The sequence below is a fragment of the Lutjanus erythropterus genome, chromosome 10 (genome assembly GCF_056507025.1).
Source record: "Lutjanus erythropterus isolate fLutEry1 chromosome 10, fLutEry1.hap2, whole genome shotgun sequence".
NCBI lineage: Eukaryota > Metazoa > Chordata > Actinopteri > Lutjaniformes > Lutjanidae > Lutjanus > Lutjanus erythropterus.
The window spans coordinates 15,634,603-15,662,299 of record NC_139326.1 but is presented as its reverse complement, the minus strand read 5'-3'; the positions used below and the strand labels follow the sequence as shown (position 1 = coordinate 15,662,299).

The window sequence follows — 27,697 nt, the reverse complement described above, 5'->3', positions numbered from 1 at the left end:
TCAGCCCTCGTTTAATCAACCCCACTCGTTCTCATGAGGGCATGACCTCTCCTTGGCATCTTCTCACAGTGTCTTATTCCAGTGTACAGTCGACTAGAACAACACTGAAGTGAACAGGGATTCAAAGGGTAATACACCACATAAATCTCTCATTGTGTTCTTCAAATAGATTCATTCGGATGCTCATTGATATTTGACCCTTTCCTGTGACTCTGGGCTACCGGGCTGCCGCGTCTCAGGGACGAGGCAGGAGTCCTCCAGAGTCATTTGGTCACAGTGGCTCTTCAAAGAGCCCGAGGGAACCAGGGGACTGTTCATTTGGCTCCTTTATAATGGGGGGGGACAAGAGCTCCTTTCATGGGGGAAAAACAGTGGAAACTCTGTGCTAAGGAGTTAATCACGCGCTGCATATGTGTCCTTTTTTGGCGGGGAGAAGAGGGACATGGCAGGACAGGGCCGCAAGCCAATGAAGGAGGATGAATGGATGGATATGAGGATAGATGGATAGGTCATGTGATGGGTAATTGGAACCAGAAGGCGAAGTGGCTTTGTTTTGGATTTTACACTTTTAACATGGTGTTCTACTTACTATGCACGTGTGTGTAATTGATGCAAAAGAGTTAAGCTGCATTTGATTGACAATCCACATTTGAACTCATCAGGGACTTACCTACTTGGATCAAACCTTGTCTTGATGTTGGCAACAAATGGATGTTCATCTGACCTTTATAGACAACTTTTAAAAAGATAAAAATATTGACAGGTTTACTTAACATGGATTGCCTTACCTTCTTTCCTCCAGAGCAGCTCAAACAATTTAATTAACAATTTCCTCAATTTGAAAGACATGCTATTTGTTGCCGTTTTAGCTACACCAGAGGCACAGCTCTAGGGACGGTTAAGTTGGTCCACCACTTTGGTCAAGACTGAAATATTTCAACAGCTATTTGATACATTGCCTTGAAATGTTGCACAGAAATTCCTGATCCCCAGATGTCACCCTGCTGACTATTGACTTGACCCTGATTCTTCCTCTAGCACCACTATGACTGAGTTTTTGGGATGATTATTTTTATTGAAACATATAAACAAATATCAGATAGATTGACACAAGATTGTGGTCGGACAAACATGGTCCCCAGGCAATGTGTCCTTGACTTTATTGGTCCCATCACTTTTCCTCTTGGACCACCTTGAAATTGTGATTTTGAGTCAAACAAAAGTGTTGCATAAATTGCCATGAAATTTTGTGCAGATATTCACTGTCCCCACAAGCTGAATTGTAATAACTTCATTAGTCCCTCAAGTTTTCCTTTCACATAATCATTAAGTCAAATCTGTCAAATATTTTGATCTATAATTAAGTATCTGTAAAACTAAGACATTCCCATCATCATCTCCTGTTTTCAGTGTTCTGTGCTCATTAGTATGTTAGCATGCTAACATGCTAAACTATGATGCTGAACCTGCTAAACACACTTGCTAAACATCAGTATTTAACGTTGTTGTGAGCATGTGAGCATGATAATGTTTAGTTTAAATAAGTGTTGTGTACAGCCTCACAGAGTGTCTAGACTGGCTGTAGACTTAAAGCTTATTTATGCTAAACGTTAGATATGCATATGTGTATACGGACCACGCCATCTGTCCCTACTCTGCATTCAGTTAATCCGTATTTGTGCACATTTTCTGAAAGCTTATGGATACAGACAAAACAGAGCAGTACCATCAATATTATGGGGGCAGTGTAGCATTAGCTATTAGTTAAAGTGAGACACAAGACATGGCCACAAGACATGACAAAGATGTTTTAAAACTGTTGCAATAACCACTTTGTCTACAACATTACCTTATTCTGAGCAGTGCCGTCTAGTAGATGTATTGCATCCATTCCAACATAAAGGATGTATGGAAATATGTGGGCAGAGACGGTTACATCATTTGAAAGCATGTATCTATTTTCATACAAAAAGGGGGCGTGAAGGAATCTTTACTCTCGTATGGTCTTTAATGGGTCACAACTTGATCTTAGGTCTTTTTGACACCGTTTTGGACCTGTTCTTAACACGGACTCAGCCACCATGACCTTGATGTCTCCAAATCAGTCTTCCTTATAATTTTCTTTACGGACTGTCAGCCAAAGCTCACACTGGAATCTATAAGCTTTCCCCCGTAAATCATCCCATTTTTCAGTGACAATGGCTTGAAGTCTGATTCATTGCCACGACAGAGAGGAATGTTGACACAACTGCCTCCATCTGCCCATCCTCTACTCCCAGATGGAGATTCTCAGCTGAGCATACCAACACATGTTCTCTGGCTTGTGCATTGCGTGTCACCGCTGCACAGCATTGCAGGATAAACTGTGTTGATTGAGCATGTGTAGGACTTGTGATGGATTTCTGTGCCTGCTGCTTTTGAATGGATCTAAATGGGAGAGGACTGTATATGATTATGGAACTTGGCCTTTTCATATTCCCTCTGCAGTATGCTAAGAGTAATATTTTGCTCATTTTATTGACTTTCTATTGAAGGTTGACGTGTGAAACATAAACTCGCTTTGGCATCGCAACACAAATGAACACAAAGGAGCAACTATACAGGATAACGCAAGGCTTGGTCAAAAAGTCAGGGTGAGGAGTGTGGGAAGGGGGTTCAATGACATGTCGGCTGCCAGTCTAAACATGACTTGGAGCTGGGGCGCCCTCAGTGTGCCAAGTCTATAGAAACAGCTAGGCTTTAAAACTCAGGCCCTATGAGTCAGCCAAAAGCCCTGGACTGAGAAAACCTATTCCAGTCCCTGTGTTTCCACGGCAACGGGAACAGATTGGAACCACATCTGGTAGCCATTTCAGTCCCTGCGAGGAGAGGAAGAAAGAAATTTATGAGTGAGGGGGAAAAAGACAAATATTTTCTGCAATGCAAAGCAGAAAAAAAGTGGAGTCAAATTACACTTGAAAGGGGTTGAAAATATTAATTCGACCGTGGACTCAGTCAAGAGCAGTTTTTTGGTGCCCATGTAAGTTCAGGATAATGGATTAAGCTTTACTCCATTTCAGCTGGAAATCTTATACAAGGCCTTCAGTAGAAAGCAACTTCTATTAGCATGCATGCATAGATGTGCCCAAGACACAAAGGCAAGATTTCACATGGTTGCAGAAAGCCCTTTTCTGCACTGTAAAACATCTTACAAGAATTCAGCAGAATCAACTAGTCTTTTCTCATTAACTGCATGTAAATATATTAGTTTTATTTATTCAAAATAATTAAACTAAACTTAACTTAAACTTAAAAGTGCCATATGACCACATGATTTCTTTTAACCTGGAAGGTTTTGAAATGAGTTAAGTATAAAAGGAATTCAAATTTGTTTGTAATGTTTGTCATTGTCACTAAGGAGTCATCAGTTCAACTTAATATCTTAAGCTTACTGAACAAGTTTATCTCAAGTGCAACTGAACTAATATCAAGTTTGTTTGTCTATTAGAGTTTATTGGTTTTCTATTATCACAAAATTACTTACAAATTACAATTACAAATTCAGTCAACTTAAAATTGTAAGGCAGCCCAATCACTAACTTTTTTCAGTTAAAAAGTTAAAGTTCATTTTTACAGTGTGCACACCCCCTTATTTGTTTTGAAAACCTATTGTTGAAATGTTCTCTGCGCTCATGAGCTCAGCACAAGTGATTTCTTGAAAAACTTCAATGAAACAGAGAGATTTTTGACATCTGCAATTTAAAAGTAGCTTTTTGCTCTAGCTTTCAAACCACCAGCTGCTTCACTGACTGAAACAAATGTGTGTGTCTGTTGCAGCACGATTTCCTAAAATGCAGTCTTTTCCCTGGCTGATTCATTGCATCAGACGCGGCCAGAGGAGGTTTTCAGAATGCTGTTTTCATCTCTTATCCCTGTCGACGCACTGTCTGCGAGAAACACTGTCTAATTGCAGCCCTCCTTACACGTTAAATGTTGTTTCTCAGCCCTGTGGAAATGCAGTAACTATGAAATGACATTTACTGGAAATGGAGCTGGTTGCTTTTCTTGAGCCAAAACCACTGAGAACTGAGGTCAGCTTGCAACCAGAATGGGGAGGAGAAACAGCGCCAGCATCAAATGTGTGTTTATAGATTTCCAGTGACATTGACTCACTCTGCGATTTAAAACTGTCATTATAATAGACGCGAAATTCCCTCTCACAGTGGCACCGAGCAAAAAAAGGGCCGCTCTTAATGCAGAAATTAAGAGCAACCACATAACATGCCGACCTCCCAAACAGACGCTCAGACAAGCTTGTGAAGCGCTGAAACTAGGTCAAAAGAGCTGAAACTGAAGGAGTCTCAGTCTGGGATGGATAAACTTATCACTTCTATGCTCCGAATCACTGTACACTGTAAAAATAAACTATTTGTTTGAAATGTTAGTGTCTGGGTTGCCTTACAATTTTCAGGTGACTGAATTTGAAATGACAAGTTGAGGCAATTTTGTATTGATCCAAAGCAAAAATTTGGCAAATAAACCTGACACTAATTCAGCTGCACTTGATAGAACATGTTCAATAAGCTTAAGTTATTGCATTGAGCCAACAACTCCGTGACACTGGCAAACACTTTTTGATTTACTTTACATTTTCTCAGTTTAAATTTATTACATTTTAATTGCTAGGAGATAGTGAATTAATTTACCTTCATCAGTGTTTTCATTTTTGTGAAAAAAAAACAAAAAAACAACCGACACACAAGTTTTCACCATATGTGTTTTGTCTGCTAATATGCTGATCATGTTTCTTTTGAAACTTACTTTAATGAGATGATTGAACATTGTACAGTACATTTCAGTTAGAAGAACTTGTGTTTGTAAGTTCTGCAGTGTTCTGGAAGCAAATACTGGAAATAAGTCAAGTTTAATTAGCTAGCATAAATAAAACATATATGTATGTCAAGTTAATCAGAAAAGATTATTTGATTCCACTGACCTCTATTTTGCAGTGCAGAAAAATGGCTTTCTGCAGCTACATGAAACTGTGCCCTTTCTTGAGCACATCTATGCATGCATGCCAAAAGAAGTTGCTTTCTACTGCAGGCCTCATAAGTCAGAAATATTCTGTATGATTTTTCTTACAGTGTATGACACAGAAAACTACTATTTACAGTACTTTAGTTAAACTCACATTGCTGCATCCGTGACATCTCAAACTACTTTTAGCCAGACTCATGCATCATTATTCTAGCAGTGTGAGGACTGAGAGCTTCTGGAAAGCATTCACACACAGTTTTCATCTTGACAAGCTTTGAAAATGTGGAAATATAAATGAATATGAATAGCCAGAAATGTAATTAAGCCACAGTTGCTCTCTCCATCCAGATGGAGATTTTTTTCTTTCTCTTTTTTTCTCTTTTCTTTCACATGGAGGGGTGTGCAAACAGTTGTCTGGGACTTCAAATTGCCCTGGATTTTTCCCCCTTTGTCAGCATAATTCAACGGAACGAGTGTATCAGGGGAGAAGATTTGGATGGCTAATAGAAAGCAGATCAGTCAGATGCTGCTCTGTCTTTCTTTTCCTTTCTTTCTCACTTCTTCCTCTTTCTTTTAAACCCTCTCTCCTTCTCTTGTGTTTTTTCTCTGTAGCCTATTTTCCTTCTCCTTCATTCACTCCTTCCTCCACCTCCCCCCTCTGTCCTTTATTCCCTCACACACCCATCCATCCGCTATCTGTGCAGTAAAGTGGGACTTCAGACTTCATAATGTGGCTTGAGGTTTCAGCTTTCACATAATTCCACAGGCTGACCCAAAGTTTTTTTTTTCCTCTCGGCTTCTCACTCACTCCAACCAAGCAGCAGAGTGAGAGAGAAAGAGAGAAAGCTGCTGCCTTATTCCAGATATTGGGATGGAAAATGATCACAAGACCGAATGTGTCTGCCCAAACCCAACGAAAATAAGCAGATGGCTTATGTTTTTATGCACTGAACCCCAACTGTCCCGACAATCAGTCCTGTCTGTGACCGACGAACTGTAGCTTACAACAGCTTTGTTGTTTGAGACGCAAAAACTTCTTTCACTCAAATTTTTTTTTGGCAAAACCAGTCACAAAAAACACATGTCGATGCAGAGTTACTCGCCTTCGGTCTGCAAGGATATTTTCTCATTTTCCAAAAAAACGTAGCAGATTGTCTTTATCACAACAAATCAAGGGGGTATATTTCATGTCGTGGTTGGTGGGAACAATAAGACTGTCCCAGGTACAATAAGGGCACAGAGTTGTGGATGGTGAGAAATTCACATAAGGAGTAAACGAAATGAAGTGGGTTACTTCCTCTCACCACCACTACAAAGTCTGCTGCAATTATGTTCTCTACCACCCTGTCCTCCTTCTGTTTTGCCTGCCTGATCTTCTGTTTCGTGTTGTCGCAAAGTTTCAGAGCAACAGAGACACATACCAAAAGCTGTGAGGTGCACAGTGTGAGTGGAGATGGAGAGACAATGTGCTGCTGCCAGAGGACTGCTGACTAAGATTACAGCATGCCTGGATATAAATTACAAAATAACAGATTTGTGTATATTGCTCACTCCCCCGATGCTCGTCACATAATCTATATATTAAATATTTTGGCAGTAAAATGAAGACTTGTGGCTAGAGGTAGGCAGTGAACCAAACCACCTTTATGCATAATGAGGGGAGCACAAAAACTTTCACAACTTACATATGCATTGTTTTGCATCTATAATTAACATAGGTACTTTGTAATAATGCTGACTCTCACTAACTAGCATTGACACTGATGGACAACAGTGGTTATATTTTCATTTTTTAACAAAAATTATTGACATCAGTAGTCCCTGGATATTAGTATGGATGTGTCCTCAACTACTTTACCAAATTCTACACCCTTGTGTAAAACTGAGTGAATATATATGAAACATAATGTTACACAAAGCTAATATTCCAGCCTAGTCCATTGTCTGTCAGCACTGACAGGTAAAAAAAAAAAACATTTTCTTTCAGTAATCAACCAGGATGCAAGGTCTATCATTATGGTAGGTTTTACACTGGTACAGACCAAATTGAGTGACCACACATTAAACATACACTTGTTTTTCATTTTGGTCATTCATGCTACTAGCATTTGCTAGCCACACTGATTGTAGTACAAGTAAAAATACAAAACAGAAATCCTAGATTGAAAAGCCATACAACACCAAGCAAGCGCCAGTGATTAACATCTTCGTAGTCCCTTGTGGCAGGGTTGTAGAGCTCTGGAAAGATCATCACAGCAGTGATCAGTCTCTCTTCGATCTTCACAGTAGCAGAGTGCTACTTGGTAAACAACGTTCTTCTTCATTTTTTTCCTGTGGACATTTATGGTCTGATTCCTGGCTTTCCTGATTGACCACCCCAGTGTGACGTCGGGTTACGTTTCTCCTAATGTTGACTCCGCTTCAGCTTTTCCACTGCACAGCCCTAAGTTTTTGTTTTTTTCGGCCCCCACCACAACAGCCTGAACGCACTACTCCATTCAGAATGAATGAGATTTACAGACATTTTCGCCACAGCGCCTGATTCTGTGACTGAGAGGCCAGTTTGGGATTATTCACACCCTTATTTAGTTAGACACACTTTGATAACAGTCTAAAGAAAAGGCAGAAAAGTTGCTTTTACTTGTACACGGATGCCAAGATACGTTTACTGCATGTGGTTGCAGTGCACTGGCATGTGAAGGGAAGTGCTAGCTGTGTATTTACCGTCACCGTGGCTGTGTGCTGGTGTGTATGCGACCCTCACAGCCCTGTTCTACTTCACAGGACAACACTGGAGCCATTATGGGGAGCCATGTGTTTCTGATTACCCAGGCACAGATTAGAGGGAGGGGAGCAGCGGTTGCTGTCTGCTTGCCCCACCGGCTCTTCTGATGTGGCCAGAAACTGGACATCCATCAGTGCAAATCTGTCCACCGCCCTCGCCCTCTTCCCACCTATACGCCAAAACCCTCTCATCTGCCTTGATGTCACTCTATCACCTTATTCTGCTGTTCCCCATTTAAATATGTAAACAGTGGAATCTTTGTTAGTGAAATTATTCCTGCTTGACCTACATATCGTGCCCACAGCACCAAGCTGTCACTGCTGTATTCTTTGAAAATATGCTCTCTTTGCTTAATCATAAACACTGCTGTGGCTCTGGCGTGTGACCATGGAAGACAGGAGTGTTGGGTTTGTTGTTATTTCAGTAATATGATACTTATCTGACCTCCACAGGGAGGGACTCTAAAGAGGTTAGGGTCAGCTACAAAACAGCGTCCTAGAGAGTGTGAGGAAATCATGAGCTGCTCAAGGACATGTCACCCAAGTGTCTGAACCCTGATTGATGGACTGAGGGGGCGCTTAACCAGTGTTCAAGGGGGGAATAACCATTTGCCAAAGATTGGCAATTGCTTGAGACCCCAAGCTACCAAGGGCCCCATGAAACACCTCTAAAAACTTTTGGTTAAGACAGTTTTTTTTTTTTTTTTTTTTAAACACTCACTGTCTCAGGGCGTTCCAGCTGACTTGGACTATTCCATGATCTTACTGCACATCTAGCTAGCTCAGCGCGCTAGCGTAGCCAGAAAAAATCTGAGGGTGTGCATCAGAAAAACTGGGTGTGCCTCATACAATTTCTCCACAACACAGAGCTGCGTGTGAAGGAGGCTTGTTGTTACTGATGTCACCTACTAAAGGGAAGCAGGATGATACTAAAAGACAATATCCTGCTGCTATCTGGCAAGACGTACAGACGTATCCACTGCTGTACCAGCAGACTTCAGAACAGCTTCTTTCCTCAGACCGTGGGACTCCTCAATTCATCCTCGCCATTGTACTGTAAGTAAAAGTGTAATTTTCCGACTTATTATTCATTCAAGGATTGAATTGCGAAGGGCCTCAAGATGGTGTTTGCCTTAGACCTCAAAATGACTAAATCCACCCCTGATAGAGTTCAACAGGCCACCCAGAATTGGAACTGATAAATAATCCTAAATTTGACAGAGAATCAGATACTATTTGTTGCCAGTTTTCTATTTTGGATTCTTTCCATTAGCATTTTATGTCAATGGAGTTTGAGTCTCTGCCTGTTTTTTTTTTTTTTTGTTTGTTTGTTTTGTTTTTTTTGTTTGTTTGTTAATTTTTTGTTTTTCAGTCTTTTCAGAAGTGGTCATTATCATTGCTAATGTGGCCAGTTTTTCATCAGTTTTTCATCATTCTTTCTAATGAGCCAGATGGTGTCTAAAAAAAGACAATGTAAAAGCTGCATCCCTACAGCCATGTGGATGCAAATTGCATCAAAACACTTTCTTCATGAAAGCATCCTGACACCTATTTAGAAACACTCGCATGCCAGGTACACCAACCTGTCCTGAAAATAACAAAACAACAAACAAGGAGAGTGAAAGACAAGCAGAAACTGCTTCCAGCTCGAGAGATCAATGATCATGATGCATGTTGAGCCACTGTAGTGTTATTTCAATCAGAAGCAGAAAGTAGTTCATCACTTGTAGTCCAGTTCATCTGTGGTTGGACCCTGAGAACATTGCAATACTAACGATTATAGGTCCTATAGATTCCTATAGGGACAAAAAAATACATATTAAAAGTATGACATTATACTTACTGGATCAGGGTAGATTCAGGGGTCAAAATTTGGGGACCAAGAGCAATTCCTGGGGGGATATCAGCCAAACCATTATGAGGCAAAGGACTGCAATCTTTAAAAACTTGAAAGAAGGTCATATCGAGTGTCTATAATCAGTACAAATGCTTTACTGCATATTATGTCTATAAGGAATAATTTATACACAGTTCAGATGCAGATATAGGAGCAGTGTGGCACAAACTGTAAGTGGCAAATTTGGCAAAAAAAAAAAAAAAAGGGTGTTAGGGTACCTGAAATACAGATAGAAGACATTAAAATATACTGTGAAAAAGTGTTTTATTGGAAAGCTTGACCCCTAAAACAAAACAGAAGATACCAAATATGTTGGATATGTATACATTGATCCTTCCATGATAACACCATTTTATCCAGACCACATTACTCTAAAGCACTGAATAACTAAACTACTTGAAAAAGATCAATAACTTGACGCAAATATTGATTTTAAGATTATCTTATTGTTTTTTAGAAGTCCTCCCAGAGTCTATTATCAGAACCACATCCATAGCAATGGTTTGCTATTCGTAACAGTGACCTGCGTTTCAGAAATAACAGACCATAAAATGCTGTAAGTGACAAATCAGAATGAAGTATTCAACAAAGTCTTGCAAAATCTCAATGTGCAAACTAACCACAGCAGTCAAATAAATTTGGTGGAGTAATAATATTACCCTGTTGTGAGGTACACTTACTGTAGTGTGGTGGAATTATAAAGTGGCATAAAATTTAAATATTCAAAGCACAAGTACTCTGAAATTGTGCTCCAGTAGTTTACATAAACAAATGTAACCAGCTACTTTCCATCACCAAGAAGAGATGTTAAATATATATCCACATACCGTACCACAAAACCTGACTAAAGGTTTTAATCTCAGTAAAAAGCAGCAGCTTCCTCTCACCTTCACCATCAACATAACAAAGACTCTGCAAACAAGGTCACTGGCAGCAAACTATCCTCGTCATCCATGCCTGTGCAACACAGATCCTGTGCCAAGGCCAGCAGCGTCGCACAGCCTTCTGCAGCCTTCCTGTGTGGGGAAAATTGGAGCCACTTATTTTAGGTCATAGGTTCAAGCCAACCACAAGCTAAATCAAACTGGGTGACGTTCTCGTTTACTCAGTGAGCTGTAAATTAGCTTACAGTTACTGTCACGCACAGACATCTCACTCCATCAGGACTCCATAGGAGAGTCAGGGCCAACGAAGCAGCAACGAATGCTGCAGATCAACATTTTTTTTATACAGTAAAAAAAGTTTTTCTTTTATATATAAACTCTGCTCAAGTGGGGAGAGCGGAGATGGTTTTAATACTTTTTGTTTTAGAGTCAGTCACCTGCATTTGTCTGCAAAAAATCAAACTCACTTGGATGCATGCTGCACAGTCACAGATGTGTGAGTTAGATCCACAGATCCACAATATTTAATTTGAAAGAACTTAACATAAACAGAAAAGTTTTGAATCATGAATTATCATTTAATAATTTAAAATAACCAATAATATAATAATAACTGGTGGGCCCAGAACAGACAACACAGATACCAATTAGTCCAGGTACTTTGGTCCTGTGCATTGAGCCCAGCCACTCTTATCTGACTAGCAGTTGATACTAATTCTAAGGTCTTTGCCAGTTTAAACACATTACATAAGACAAACAAAGATAAACACACATACAACTACCTTACTGAATACTGAAAACTTTTTTCACAGTAAAAACCTTAGACACTAAGACTTAATTTCTGATTCACTTTGATCATTCACTTTGGCACAATCGTCAGTTTCCCGCTAACACACATACTGACCTGGCTGCTTTTACAGCGCTCATTTTCACACAAAGGGGGGCATGGCTGTTGAATGTCACATATGGCTAGTCTATGATGACGTCACCGTAATTCTTTTCTGATAGTCAAACTGACACAACACTCTCTGTAGAGAATAATACAATGAAAACAATGAAACTTTTACTTCTACACTGGACAAATTAATCTTCCAAGTAGAGTAAATAATATTTTACTCTTTGAACCTGGCCCTCCATGAGGTTATGTCCACTTACTGTCCAGTATACAGTGGAGCACACTCATTAGCATTGTATTCTTTCTGAATGAAGCCCTCCACATGGCCTTCACTTCCTTTAACACTGCCTCTCTTCTTTATGAGCAGACCGGGGCGCAGCAGGCAGACAGGCAGCAGGCTTCCCCCCCTAGTTGCCCCCAGGCTCCAGACAGATAAGCACACACACACACACACACACACACACACACACACACTGATAACTGTTTATACTCAAACTAATATTCTTATTCATCTCACCCTTTGGTCATCCTTAAACATATAAATAAATGTCCACGCTAAAGACACTGGAGCCAAATATTTCTTACAAATGACCGTGCACATCATAAGAGAGCTGAAACACACAAACTAACGTCCCGCTGGCTGGTCGGCAGCATCCGGTGCTTTAGAGAAACAGGAAGTGTGTGTGTCTCTATAACAAGCTCTCTGAGGGAGGTAGGATTACAGTGAGGTGTTTTAGCTTTTGATCTTTTGCCAGATGCAAGTGCTGCAATTTGCAAAAACTCGTGCTGGAAAAAGTTGCTCAGTTTGAGTTTTATATAAAACGTTTTCATCATCTACTTCTCCATTCTGGTTATAAATGACTTCGTTTTCCCCTTTGTCAGCAGATTAATAATAACACCATCCCCTTTTTGGCACGCACCATGTGATGTAAGCTGAATGGTAATTGTGAACACATATGGTATGCATCCACACATATAGGCTGAAGAGATCACCCACCCCACTGCTCATTGTGTTTTCTCCTCTTTCTTTCTCTAAATCAAGTCTTTTTAAGTTTTTTTCAGGGCAAACATACATGAGAAAAAAGACTGTAACTTTTAAAGATGCAAAACTCCAGCGAGAGAAGTAGTGTACAGGCCCACGGATTTACGATGGCTGCCAAGGGGAGGAAACCCTGTTAAAGAAGGGGATTGTTTTACTGCCATTTGACACATAATCTCAAACAGTACATGCAGAGCGCAGGGCGCTGAGCTGCAGAGCTCTGTGTCTGGAAAAGATAGAGAGACAGAGAGATGGTTTTGCTTCAGCATTCCAGGCAGGAATGGTTTATTTTTGTTGGAAACATAATTGTCTGTGGCTAGGATTTGGAAGTACATTTTACCCGCCAAACTGCCAGAAAGGTTTACATGTGGGTGTGACCGCCCTCTTGTGGTGACCTAGTGATATTTGCTCTTTCACAAACTTGGAGTGGAGAGATGTTTTCCTCTTCCAGGGTGTTAACACAGTGCGAATGTGCTGTACTGTCATGAGGTCTGATTTCATACACGAGTACACAATAGAATTAAACAGTGCTTCTCATGCAACTACAACACAGTGAGAAAGAAAGACGGGAAAAGAAAGCAACACACTGTGGGTTTGTCAAGCTTTTTGATTGTATCTGTTGCTGATGTTTTGGTCTGCAAAGCTACTTTGGGATATAATGTCTTAAGATAACCCTTTTTTGACAAAAAATGAAATAATGCAGGATGGCAGGATGGCATGAAATTAGATAATTAGATAATAAGAGTTTAAGAAGTTTGATATCCAAGGAAATTTGCTTTCTTGTCAAGCTTTAGGCTACTGTTCTCACGTCTCCCTTCCTGGGGACTTCATGGGGACATCCCCAGCCAACATCACTGTCTTTCAGAAGCTGTGGCAGGTTTAGCAGGTGTGTATATAAGGGAAACCCAGAAACCTATTTAATTTAAACCACTGTGCGGCACCTGTTGATAACAGCAAACCAAACTGTTGAGTGAAAGTGGTGAAAGTGAAGCTAACACAGCTAACATTAGCCATGCTACAGCTGCTGCTGACTTAGCAGCTGCAGCACAAATGACAGAAGACCTGAAAATATTCAATGCAATATATGTAGTAAGGAGTCCCTGCTCCAACTGTTAGCTAAAGGGTCCTTGGCCTGAAAAATGCTGCAGAGCCCAACGATAAGGCATGTGAAGGAGCATCATATACTTAAATAATAATATTCTAAGCCCTTGTACACTCCAAACTTTCAACATAGGCACTGAAAGAAAACACAGCCACTCGACGCAGCGCTAAGCTGTATCTCAAAATAATCTTCTGCTTTCCAGCTCTCAGAAGATGTCACTTCTATGCAGCATGTACTGGTGACCTACTAAACCCCCCTAAAAATGACAAAAATTGTTATATGGCAGGAAGGGAAGGAGTGGAAGAGGGTTTAAGTATGCAACTGGAGCTTAGCTTTATGACTGGAAGCAAGGGAAAACAGCCAGCCTATCTGTCATCAGTTTAAAAATACACCTACCAACACCTCTAATGCTCACTAATTAACATGGTTCTAATCAGTATTTTTATATTTAGGCTACAATGGATCACGTCTACTTAGTAGGCTACAGGTAGTGTCAAACCCACAGAGAGCTATCATCAACTCTGCAGACAATCCCCTCAGCTTTAAATAGCTTTATAGTATCTTTCAGCTTAAGGTTTTGTTTTACAGCCTGCAACGGTGGGCCTTTTTAAGCTGGATGAAATAGAAACATTCCATTAGGTAATACGGATATACCAGAAACGATCCCCTAAGACTCAAATAGCTTTCTCTTAGAACACAAGTCAAACTGCATTTCTCGATAATTGTTTTTAAGGAAGAACTCGGGAAAATGCAGTCTTTTTTTCTTCTTCTTCTTTTAAGGACACCTGTACAAATCCAGTTTAGCCAAAATATGCTTCTCAGCAGCTCTGAGAGTGCGGCTCTCATCAAACACCTGCAAGTGAACTGTATGGGAAAAAGTGATAAGAGCACAGATGCGCTGTGGTTTCTGTGGACCCCCAATGTCATCTGATGTGGGAGAAACTATAAACTTTAAAGCCGGGGGCCTTTGAAAAATCCAAAACAGCCTCATAACTGAGACTACAGCAAGAGAATAATATGCATGTAGACCAGTTGGCTAAGTGATGACCCACTTCTCAGATTATAAAGAATTTTTGATAGAAAAACAGCAAGAAACAGAGAGAATAATCCAACACAGGACGGCTTTGCTCCCCTGTAGGAATGCGTCATGGTCCTTCCCAGTCTGAGAAACTGTCTAAGTAGATGAAAGGGTTACATATTGTTGGTAATAACTCTGGCAAAGTCACTCAAAGATCCTAATTTATCATAAAAAGAAAATGTGGGCCTTTTTGGTTCTCATGCTTGCTCTCGCTGTAAGAGCATCAGACATCAACAATGACACAGCAGCTGAAGAAAAGCTCGTCATAGCCAGAGGAAAACTGCTGGTGAGTACATATAGAAATACATGCAGCATGGATGCATTTCAATTTTCATCTATGTCTTGTCATGACCATAAAATGTTCAGGATTCTGCGCTACTGGTATCTAAAATTAAATATACACATGGAAAGAGGAGAGGGGACACGGTGACAGCATCCAGCGAGCAAATGGGGAAATGAGTAAGATGAGGGATAAGCCACGTGCTGTCATGTCAGTATGTATTCTGCTGAGATACCAAACCTATTTCTGGCACCTTTGATCACACAAAGAAGGAAGCGTGCACAATGCTATTTGTCATGCTGTTTTAACAACTGTCTGTTGTCGTCCCTGCAGGCTCCCAGTGTGGTCGGATGAGGCATAAAGAAAATGCCTGAGCTCCATCATTTTCTCTTGGAGCGCTTGGCTTTATAGTATCCTTCTGCTCTTGTGTTCCTTTTTGGTAAGACCTAACTTTTCCCAAAAAAAAAAAAAAAAAAAAAAACACTTTCTCATGACCTCTTTCATAAACAAAACATTGCTCCTGCACTTAGAAATTAAGGTGCTAACTAGAACCATAAAGGGTTCTTTGGAGAATCCTATAGGAAAAAGGTTTTATCTGTAGGTGTTGATAACAATTTTTTATTATGGTCCAAAGCCTCTTTGAAACAAGGATTTCAACAACAACAATCTCTTTCTTCCAAAAAGTTCTTAATGAAAACCTTAGTCTACAAAGAGCCCTTGATTTCTCTTCCAAAAAAAGGTTCTTCAGAAGTAAATGGCTCTGTATAAAACCTCAGCCCTTCAGAAAGAACCCTTTGGGAACCCTTATTTCTATGAGTGTACTAAGTTGCTAAGTCCAGTGCCAGCTTTGTGAGCTCTTCAAAGTCTGCTTTTTCAAGCTGAAATCATGTTGAAAGACTCCTAAAAATAGCAAAACAGATGGATGTGCTTTATACCGTCACTGCCTACCTGTTGTCTCCCTTGATCCGCTCTTTCCTGTGTAGCCACAACTTAGAATATGATTCATCGGAGGAGAAGAATCCACGTCTGATATTCTATAACGAAAAGGACGAGGTTGTAAAGGTGAGATGTGAGTTCAGGGATCTTTTACTCATCCGCCTTGTGATGGGGCTTATCTAGGGAACGCCTGAATGTCAAGACAGATTCATGTAGGGAAGTTTTTAAGACTGCTGCATCTGATATCAGATCCTTTGTCAGATACCAAGTCAAGACAGAGTGTGTTTGAAAGAGCGAGACAGAGTTACAAAAAAACACTAAAAACAGATGGCAAGAGAGGGGGAGTGAGGAAGTGCATAAATTAGAGGTCTCTGACAACCGAGTAATATTTTTTGTACTGAAACAGTGTACTTGGTATGAATACTGATATGAATTTGAACATTTTTATGCCCTGAAATTACAACTGTTCAGTGTTTCCCATACACTTTTATTTTTGTCAGTGCGGAAAAGCCCCTGAACCTGCATTTAGGCCATAATGGGACAATAAAACTCTCCACTGAAACCAATGAATTCTTAAAGCGTTGGCCTCTTGTAAATGCACAAAGAGCCACTGCTGTGATTTACAAGTAAACTTCTCACTGTTTTCTTGAGATTTTCGCCTTTTATTTTCTCTTATAAAGCTTATGTTCACTGTAAATATAAACTCTTTGTTTTAACCCAAAAGAGTTCATTTCCAGGCTGCCTTGACTGGAATTGAAAAGACAAGTTGAGGTAATTTTATAATGATTTGAAACAAAAATAGCCCCAAAAAAAGGGTTATTAATAAAGAATTATTAGAATAATAATAATAAGCCTAAGCACATTAAGAACATTACAAATATTTCACAGTTTGTCAATTTGAAACTTCAAACTATAAAAAACGAACGGCCTGGGAAGCATTTTTTTTCTCTCAAACAATGCATACTGTCAAGTCATGTTTCTTTAGAAACTCAATTTAATGAGTCGATCTCATGCAGATTACATTCATTCAACTCATCATTTCAAGTCAAAAGTCTTCAAGTTAGAGGAAATCGTGTTTGTTCTGAAAGTAATACTAAAAGTTTAATTAACTTGAATTAATACAACTTGTGTATTTGCATTATGTTCATGAGAGAAGATTGGTTGATTCCAACAAATTCCTGTTTTTCTTTTGTCACGTTCAGGGTGTAATGTTTTCCATTTTCTTTTATTGTTTCATAATGTGGCCTCACTTTCAGACAGTAATTTGACACAGAATTGTTTCACAGGCTAAATTATTGAACAAATAAATGAAAACAAATGTGCAGGAGGAAGCTCTGTATCAGCAGTGAGTGAACAAGTTTGGATAAAAATCCAATTTTCATAAACCAAATGAATATACAGTATCAGCAAAACTGCAGCGAATCAGAACACACTGCAGCTCACGTCTGCAAACACTTCTCTTCACACATCTAATTTACACTGCATCACTGCTTTTAAGCCTAACCATGTGTGTGTCCGTACTTTTGTGTGGCTGTACTTGTGTGTGTGTGTGTCTCCCTCCCTACATGTCAGACTGTTCCCGTGAAGAAAATGAAGGCAGACGAGATCAGCAGCCTGTTAGACTCACTCGGTTTCTACAAGAGGTCCCAGAAAGGGGAAGAGGTGCCAGAGGAGTTCCAGCATTTCCCCCTGAACTCCCCCAGGGACGAGCTGTGATGACACCTTGTGGCCAGACTCTGCCGCTGCACCCCGGCCACATAAATGATGAGTGGGGCCTCAAGGCCAAAACGATAAGCCAGGCACCATTCTGAGGATTCGCTGGCTGTGTGCGGCGTGCAGAGCGTTAGTCATTGCTGTGTCACTGTGTTTATGTTCTGGATTTAATAAAGAAAAAGGCTGTATATCACCACAATAAAAGACTGAGTGTATCAATACATTTAACATAGACTACTGGTCAGCTGACATAGTATTAATTAAAACATAGCACAGCAAAGTGGACACACTGAAAAAAGACATTTGAATGAGTTTTTAACAAATAACAGAGACAAAAGTTGTATATTCATAGAGTTTAGGAGCAATGTGCAACTGATTACAGTACTTATGATAACATATGACATATAATTCACAAACAAACTCAGACATTGCAACAGACCCTACACTGGGGACAGTTGCAACACAATAAGAAGACAACATACTAAAAATTCATACAATTTTTAAATAACTTTGGCTTTTTGTCTCAGGAAGTGTTGCATATCCATAGTTTTACAATAGTATAACACTATTATTTATTTTGTTATATGTATCAAATAACAGCTATTAAATGTTGTTTATTTCTGCTACTCATTCTCACTGTTTCCAGTGTGAGACAGGAAGACTAGAAAAAATGCCACTGCTTTTATTAAACATGTGTATTTGTATTTGGGTGAACTATCCTTTAATGTCACAGAAAATTACTACTTTATGTTGAAATATCCTGCTGTGTGTTCCATTTTGATATGGCTACGTAGTCTGGGGACAGTTGCAACAATGTGTTGAGGCAGCCATGACAGAACATCACATGCTAGCCAGACACGTCACTTAGAAGTCAACAAAACAAGGATTCAAACTATGTAAGTTTTGATTAATTCATACTAAAGATCAGGACAGTATGACAAAAATACAACTCTCTTTTAAACCTCAAAAACAAGTTTTGTTGCAACTGTCCCCTGTTGCAAGCATTCCCACTCCACCCTATTTGTATGCATAAAATTAAGAAAGGAAATTTCCTTTTTTTCTTTGGTGCTTTAATGTGCATGCATTGTTCTGATATTCATTGCCCCCTTTTGTATCCCTGCAGAGCTTAAACAACTGTTAAATTCTTTAATTAGATAAACAAATTTACTGAGCACCATAAATGGCCACTAACTTACTACCAAACTGCCATGCTGCTGTCTCAGCCTAATCCTCAGCCCGCCCTCCTTCACTGTAATCTGATTAGCAGCGGTGTCTGCCAGCACGCGTCTGTGTGTGTCCACTTGTATCTGTGCCTTTGTGCATTTGTGTACTTGTGTGATTTAAACACAGCAAGGATTAGCAGGAGACACAGGGGACACAAACACAGTTTTGGACGGTTACACTTCCTGACTCCTTGGCATGGTCATGGTCAGCAGCTCTACCCACAATGCCTGTGTTTTACTCACCTGTTCCAGAGAACCTGCAGATGGGTCTGTCCTATATGGGAGGCTCTGTGTTCACCAACAACCGGACGGCAGACAGCGACTTCACCAGAGAGCAGGAGGATGCTGCTGGTTGGTTACTGCATCTACTGTAGTATAATGTAGTTTAGGTTTGCCATTAGAGGTTTAAAAAAGACATTATTTTGTCTTCCTTCCTTTCTTCTATACCTATTTTTTCTATATGTATGGTAAATCTTATTATTTGTCTTGTAGTGGTCAACGAGCTGGTTTCCCACCTCCCCCTGCAGATGCTGCTGTACTTCAACATGTTCTATTTTCCATGCTGGTGGTTTTCTGCTGTTTTCATGTTGGAAGTAAAGGTTAGTTGGTGAAGCACTTTTTCACAAACCGATCATATTTCATATTGCAGTTGCTCTCACTTTGGCTCTGCTGGTCCATGTCAAAGAATAAAAAATACAGTAAATTGTTTCCTATTAGTTCACACTGAAACAGGAGGGAAGGAACAAGGACTGAGTATCAATATCATCATTTTACTTATTGAAATCCCTGGAAAATAAATTAAGGGAGAATCTTAATTTACTTTTTTTAAGGTAAATTTAACAATGTTAAAATGTACAGGTACTGGAATTGACAGAGCAAAAATAATAACAAGGTCAATTCAAAAAACTGATGTCAATAAAATTAGCAATTAAACCTTGGAACTGTCTCAGTGATATTAATGAGGTCATCTTTAAAATATATTTTTCATACCTGAGATAAAGGTCATTCATTGGATAGTTTAGATGATTTCATGCCCTTTCATGCTGTCTTTCACTGCACTTAATACTTATAATCAAGCATGTCAACAGTTATATACTTTGTGAGACATTTTATGTGTTCAGAAGAAGCAGCACTTATCAACTTCACTACAGGTCAAATCAGAAAACCTTTGACTGTGGCACCGTCTAGTGGTAGCAGCAAAAAAAGACTGTATGGCAAACTCCTCTGATCTAACTAAGGAAAGTAAAAAGAAAAAAAAAGCTTGGATCTGACCAGGAAATTAAGAGTTAAAGAAACACATAGAGCAGACTGCACCAGTTTTCACTAATCTTTCTGTAAAGCCAAACTTGTCTTCACAAATCACTTCATGCTTTGCTTTTTTTTAACGTATGTTTGTCCACTAAATTGTCCACTGTTTTAAGTCTTTTTAGCTGCAAGTAAAAAGATGCTTTCATACCTTCCTGACACACTGATATTCAAGCTCTGCTTTATTTCCAGTTCTATTATCTCCCTGGGTACTACCAGGCTCTGCTCATAACCGGGATGATCCTCCTCACAGTCATTGAAGTGGTCCGACTTTATCTGGGCTACATTGGCAACCTTAAAGAAAAGGTAATTCAAACCAACATCCCCTCTGAAGCACAACGCAGGGCTCTTTTATGGACCTGTCTCCTGAATAACACTGCCAAGGAAGTGGCTGCTTAAGTATTCTGCCTGCGTGTGCAAACAATCAGGTCTTGGCTACAACTGTCTATTGAGTTTGTGTGTGTGTGTGTGTGTGTGTGTGTGTGTGTGTGTGTGTGTGTGTGTGTGTGTGTGTGTGTGTGTGTGTGGATGCGCAGGTGTGTCTGCGCTTTCATGTGGATACAACTGGAGCACTTGATGCCTGACTGCTCTATCTTTGTATCGTCTCCGTCCACCAACCCAACTTCTCTCTCCCTCTTCGCTCCCTGTCATCAGGTGCCAGAACTGGCAGCCTTCTGGCTCCTGTCTTTCATGTTCCAGCTGCCAGTGCTGCTGTTCTTCCTGACCGATGAAGGAATTATCATCCTGCCCCTGGAGAGAGCCGTCCACTCCCTCTACCTCCTCTTCCTGCTTGCCCAGATCCTGGCCTCCTTCCTGGCACTCAGGACCATGACACGAAAGCTCACCCTGCTCTTCCATCTGCGTCAATTTGGCAAAGTGGAGAGCCTCCACCACGCGGGGATGAGCCCTGTCTACGGGCTGCCCTACCACCGCAGCGTGTTGCCTGTTTCGCCCACCAATGATATGTACCAATGAAGTAAATATCAACTATAAATCAACTGTACACTGATAATAATTGACCCAAGTCCCCACTTTTCTCTGTGTACCAGTAACAGTTAAGCAAGCTTGGTACCCAAAATAACCTCAAAATTTTTGAAGATAGTTAAAACATCACATCCTAAGTTATCTAATGCTAGAAAAACACTAGCTAATTGGCTAGCTAAAAAGTTTAACCAGCTAGCTAGACTATATGTTGCTTTTACCAGTAACATTTTTTGACCATCTTCTAAATTTGGTGTCGTTTTCAACATACACAAATCTAGCATACAGTACATCTAAGGAAAAGGACACGAGAAAGTTGAGGTCCCAGAATTGGCACTCAGGAAGGGTCAGTTAAGGACCCGTTCCATTTAGTGTAGCAGAACCTTTCCAGTGAACCAACATGCAAACAGCAGCACCCTGTGTCTGTCTGACCTGAATGGGACAGAACCTTAATTAGTATCATTGGTAACACATGTGTTTACCCCATTGTTTCATGACAACATGACTGGCATGAAAAAGGTTAATATACACTTTAGAAATTGCATTATGTGCTTTAAGTTTCCCAACAACTGCCTGAAAATGAGTGTGAATTTGTTACTTTTATTGTGAGAACTTAAATAAAGCTATGCAATTATTTTTTTAAAAAGCGTGTGGTGTCATGCTAAAAAAATCATAAAGAAATTTAGTAGAATCAACTAATCTTTTTCATTAACACAAGTATACAAGTTTTATTTATTCAAGTTAATTAAACTTAAAATTTCTCTATTTATTTCTCATATTTATTTTCCCAGCTCCTTGGAACTTATGAGTTCTTCTAACTTGAAATGATGAGTTGAATTAATCTACTGTTGTTAGTTACTGTTTTTGTTTTAGTTTTTGTTCTGGTTTGTAATGTTGCTCAGTGTAATTGAAGAGTTTTTGAATGCACTTACTATCTTAAGCTTATTGAACATGTTTTCTCAAGTGCAACTGAATCAATATAACATTTATTTGACCAGAAAAGTTGTTTTAAATCATTCGAAATTTACCTCAACTTGAAAAAAATGAATTAACATGTTAGATAGAACGATGTATTAGATTAATGCAACTGCTATGAAAGTTGGTCCAACAATTCTCATTTTTTAATGTGTATGATCACTGGTGTAAAATGACAGCTCATGAAAGAAACCCATTTGATATATAAAAAAGACACTGATGCCATATTCCAACATTTGCTGTTGATGTTTTAAAAAGATGAAAAACATTTTAGTCCCACTCTAAATGTCAGAACCTGATGCCATGTCATCCAAATTGTCATGGAGTGATGTGCCTTTAAAGGGTAATAGAGCAAAATACACCATCAAACAACAAAATGGGCTCTGAAATACAAGGCAGTGGATTGCCAGCAGCTGCTTTTATCAAACAGTGTTAAAGGGGTTTCATTTTTTTTCTTCTTTAATGATGATGGATGATGGAGGCTGCAGTGTTGGTGGAGCAGAATTGTTTTGCAGAAGTAGATTCAATTTTTTGCCCGTGAGACAAGATTAGGTTTTCACAGGTATAAAGCAACCTGTTCTTTTGTTTCTAGAAGGAACAATGTGAGACTTACATTCAATTTCTTCAATTTATCTTCAAGTCATTCCTGCAGTATATAATATTACCATCACTGTTTGATAAGTGGGATGCAGCAACCAAATTTCCTGAGGCTTGTGAAGTGAAAGAGTTTAAACTGAACTGCAGCAGAAATGTGTTAAATATTTATGACCACACAGTGGCAGTCAGCGACCAGAAGAGGGCTGGGGAGCATCTGACAGTACTGCAAAGTCCAATGAGAACAGATTATCATGCAGCACATGTCCTGGTCAGGAAACCCTCTGGCAGCAGAATAAAGGTTAGGCATGTCCACACTTGAATATGATGTATTATTTGATCATCTATAACCCGTGTCCTGTCTACATGGAAATCGATTGCATATCTTGTTGTCTGCACCTCTTTTTCTCCCGTTTGGATATAAAATGTAGCGCCTATAAATGTCACACTTGTTTTTCCAGAAGCTCTCAGCCAGTATTTGGGACTCTATTATAAATTCTTCTGTTGAGAAATTATTTAGCGTGTGGTGCACAAAGTTGTCAACAAGCTGGTTACGTTAGAGACACAGTTTCTGTGATACAACATGCTTATTCCGCTCTACTTTACATTCAGGAAACAACAAGCTGCAGTGCTGCTGCACTGTTTATGGAGAACAGAAAATGGATAAAAGTGGAGGATGTAACGAAGGCTTAACACTTTAAGTAAAAGTGGGTGCTCAAAAGACACCATAAACGTGAGGTCACGTATTTGCCGCAAGGAAGAAACATGGAAAACTGTCCTACTTAGTTTTTCATGTATTTATGTTTAGCTAAAACAGCCTGTTATCATTCCCAGGTCAGCCTGGCATTAGTATGAGTGACAACAAGGTTAGTGTTTGATGGGCTGGGATGAGAATGGGTGGTAATTAGCAATGTGGCCCCAAACACAAAACAAGGGTCTCACACAATCCCTTTAACATCAATTAAAAAATGCTCCACAATGTCTTGAGTTTTTCCTGTGTGACCTTGTGGAGTAGAAGAAACTGCTCCCCGAGTACTGATGATGAAGCCATTTGGTGCTAAAAGCAAAAAGAAACCGATACTCACAGCAGCGGACAAACAGCAGTTTGCTTAGTGTTTGTTAAGTTCTGTATCTGGTATATGTTAGACAAATACAGCAGCAACACATTATTCTATATTCAGCTATGAGAGTTTATTACCAGGAAGTTTAGTACCTGGTACCAGGAAGCAAGACAGCATCGTCATCACACACAGGATTCAGGTTAAGGCTCTTTTATTTGTTGTTAAAGCTTTATACGGCCTGGCACCCAAGTACATCTCTGAGCTCCTCTAACCCCAGATCTCTCTCATCCTTAGACCAGCTGCTCCTGGCTGTCCATCGATCGAGGCTAAAGCAAGGTACACTTTGAGATTTTGGGTCGTCTCAGAGGAAAGATGCAACATGAAAGAAATGTGGTTTTGTCTTTGGTGGTGGCTCCAAAATGGTGGTCCTACGTCACACTGGGAGAGGTTCAAAGATGGGCGTTCTCAAGGTCTTGTGAGTAAAGATAATCTAGGACAAAAGTCACAGCAGCTTTTCTTTAAAAAAAAAAAAAAAAAAGGCGGGGGGCAAGAGAGAGAGAGAGAGAGAGAAAGAGTTGTAATTTGTTGTATAATTCATTAAAGACAAATTGCTCCGAGGGGAACAAAACCAGCCTCTGTTCTGAGCATTTTAAGTAACCTTATCAAAAAGGCTCAGGATTCAAAACATAGTTTATTTGTAGATGAAGAAATGCACCTTGGGGGGTATTCCACAAAGAAGCAAATCATTTTGGAGCTCAAACTCAGTTAAAACAGCAAGCACAAAATTATATTTACAAAAAAAAAAAAAAGCACAGAGCATTGATAAATTTCAATAACATTGACAAACCATGTGTTCTTTTCAGTACCCATGATAACAAAAAATATAAATACAAAAAAGTAAATAATAAAACATGATTGGGTGGTAGAGCTTGCAGGGAGGAACAATGATTGGTGCAGAAATCACAGTAACTGTTTAAATTTGTGCAAATTTTTGAGATCGCAACATTGCTACTCCCTGGAGGGACTGAAAAACCATCTCACACTGTAACTGCTATTACAGGCGGCATCTACTAACCAACCAATAGGAATGCTCAAACATGCATTTATCTATGCTATGTTAGCATACTTACCATACAACAAATGCTTCACCTTACCTCAAGCTCTCCTTGCAATATCGGCATCTCAAGTTGGCCTCTTATCCTTCATTACAGGCTTGTCCACATCCTCCTCCTCCTCCTCCTCCTCCTCCTCCTCCTCCTCTTCCTCCTCCTCTTCTTCTGACCTTTTATTTCATGTAGATTTTCTTGGATATTGACTTGCATTATAGTCTATGATTCAATAGGTGTGATCATCATGCAGTTGACATACATCAAACTGGACGTTGTATCCAAGTTTATTAGATCCATGTCTCACAGCCTGGCTTGTAATAAACTTATATGACGGCTGGAATCTCACAGTGTTCAGGTGTCATGAGGGGTAGGGCCGATCATGCGTTTGCAGTAGCCACCTAAATGCTTTGCAATGGTTGACCATCTTCAATTAAGTGTTCCCCCTCTTTAGACACTTGAATTCTGAATGTAAGAACCAAGTGTTGTCCCAGGATTGTATGTGTTCCTATGTGTTGTTTCACTTTTTACTGTGCTTAATATTTCTCATCTTTTCTTAATTAATTTCTTCTGTTTTTTGCTGTTACTATAATATGTCATTTCATTTTTCTTAGTTCATTGTACAACACTTTCAATTTTAGTTTATTTTAAAAGTACATTATAAACAACTTCAAACTTGATTTGATGATTTGATTAGTTAACTAGTCTGCTTTGTCCCAGGAGGCCATATTTACACACATATTTTTTTTTCTGAAAGTTGTGATACATTCATTTGGCAAGAGATAAGATGTAAATGTCTGATCATTTCCCTTTTTCTCCTCTTTGAGGTTTCTGTCTTAGTTAATCACCTGATTTAGCTCACCTGCCTGTTCAGCTGCACGTCATCACTCATTAGCTTGTCACAGTTTATTTATAGAGGGCAGTTCTCAGCAGCTCTTCTTAAGAGCAGATTGTTTGTTGTCTGTCCGTACCTGTGGTGCCTGATTCTTACTGGTTTCTGTGGCTATCCTGCCCAGCTCAGACTAGTTATTTGTAGAAGTTGTAACACTAATAATCAGAACTGTAAAACAACCACGCAAGCATTTACAGAGTTTGGTTCAGCCACAGCCACAGTGCAGATCTTGCTGAAGTTTGGTTTCTCCAAACTTGAAGAAGTCTGAAAATTCCTTTAATCATCACCACACGAACTCCGAGACCCTAAAATCCAACTAGAGCATCACTGAGAGGGAGCTGATCCTGCAGTCTGCTGCTTTTTTGTGTCACATCAGATTTTAAAAGAAAATCTACTGCATTACTTTACACTCCATAAAACATGATGTACAGCACAGAACAGGAAAGAGTACCAAGTGTGACTGTTTGTCTCTTTAACTAGTCCTTCAGTGCAAACAGAGCTAAAGCTGTCTCATAACGGCAGATGTTCAGACAAGTGAAGTGCTCATGGAAAAGTCACTTTCAACATGTTTATCCTCTTCAGTAAAGCCAAAGAGAAAACAAACAGAGGCACACAAACAAAAGGAGACAATTCTCAGAAACATCAGCTCTACTAAAGCTGCAGCCATCGGATACAGAGATGATCCTCTCAACCTTGTTCTCATTTGCTGACAGTAATTATATGAAGGACCCGCAATTAATCTCGTTGCCATGTATTGATTTGTTGAAATTGCCACTGGGAGCATCTTTCAACATTTTGTCTGCTTTATGGTCAACCAAAATGTAATAATAATGTGCGCAGATATGGGCAGTATTTCATTAAAATGTATTTAAAATATATAATTTGGTAACAATACTTTAAGAGCTTGTGCATTTCAAACATTTAAAATACATTATTAAACTTTAAAAAAGCAAGACACATTTATCCCCCAATTATGCCATAATTATCCATTTTCTATAAAATGCATTTTTATTTCTTGAATTGTAAACTTCTTCTATTTTATTCAAATCCATTTTCCATATCAGTATTCTGAATTTTAAGTGAATCTGTTGAGCAAGTATTTCTGTTTTCTATTTGTAACCAGATACCTTTTGATGTATTTATCCCCATCTCTGTCCAGCTTATTTTTGTGATCAACACTAGCCTGACGTGTGTTCTGTACTCTCCCATTGCTTTCATGTTCTCCAGAGAGTACTGTATGTTCACCAGGATGCTCTGACCCATTCAGCTTCTCCTGTATCCGCTTTTAATAAGTATGAACTCCATTAGGTTCTGGAGAGGGAGAAGATTAACCAGCTGGTGGTGAAAAAAGGAATAGAAATTCCCCCCGGAGACACAGCGGTCACATCTGAAGCAGCTCCTCGCACCTTTCGCCTCGTCAAATTGCCTTTCTTTGGTGTGGAGTGTGGTGAATAATAGCCTTGGATAATCTAGGGACATAATGTTCTCTATCTCACCAAACATATTGTTTCCCCTCACGCTCTTTTAGCAGCCTTTTGAAAATATGCTCCCTGCAACTTCTGATCAAGTTTTTTCTTCTTCATGTGTCCTCCACAATACAGCGGCGTGGCTAAACTCCGGCGAGTCTGTCATCACCTTAATTATGATTGGGTGCAGCTCAGAGGTAATCACAGAATGAGACTGACGAGGCTGTCCTAAGCAGCGGCGGCGGGAAGCAATATCCCAGACATCACAGCGACATGCTCATCCCTTATTTCAGTAATCCCTCACGGTGGAGAACTCGCCGGCCCTGCCAAGACGCCTGGAACCGTTTCCATCCTCTTAATCCCAGGTGGTTAAACAATGAGCTTTAACCCTCACAAACTATTGTCTTCATACATAAACTGTGAGGACAAGTCATTAATACACACTGAGGTTATTGTTTAAAGGGTTAGAT

At 39.6% G+C, this 27,697-nt stretch overlaps 2 protein-coding genes across 2 annotated transcripts; both read left to right on the top strand.

The window, feature by feature from the left end:
• The first annotated feature begins 13,690 nt into the window (after positions 1-13,690).
• On the top strand, positions 13,691-17,817 carry selenoe (selenoprotein e). Its single transcript, XM_084729494.1, has 4 exons — positions 13,691-14,981; positions 15,309-15,385; positions 15,959-16,037; positions 17,484-17,817. Exons 1-4 carry the CDS (start codon positions 14,874-14,876, stop codon positions 17,625-17,627), a joined length of 408 nt encoding a protein of 135 aa, XP_084585620.1. The 5' UTR covers positions 13,691-14,873; the 3' UTR covers positions 17,628-17,817.
• A 946-nt stretch (positions 17,818-18,763) lies between these two features.
• Positions 18,764-21,232, top strand: LOC146320199 (transmembrane protein 17A). Its single transcript, XM_084729493.1, has 4 exons — positions 18,764-19,198; positions 19,340-19,446; positions 20,345-20,458; positions 20,807-21,232. The coding sequence occupies exons 1-4, from the start codon at positions 19,072-19,074 to the stop codon at positions 21,125-21,127; spliced, it is 669 nt and encodes a 222-aa protein (XP_084585619.1). The 5' UTR covers positions 18,764-19,071; the 3' UTR covers positions 21,128-21,232.
• Positions 21,233-27,697: the final 6,465 nt, after the last annotated feature.

Excerpts from the sequence above, each read along its gene's own strand:
- LOC146320199 (XM_084729493.1), top strand. The coding sequence starts at position 19,072 with ATGCCTGTGTTTTACTCACCTGTTCCAGAGAACCTGCAGATGGGTCTG. Across the intron at positions 19,447-20,344 it reads TTTTCATGTTGGAAGTAAAG|TTCTATTATCTCCCTGGGTA; the intron begins GTTAGTTGGTGA and ends CTTTATTTCCAG. Across the intron at positions 20,459-20,806 it reads TTGGCAACCTTAAAGAAAAG|GTGCCAGAACTGGCAGCCTT; the intron begins GTAATTCAAACC and ends CCCTGTCATCAG.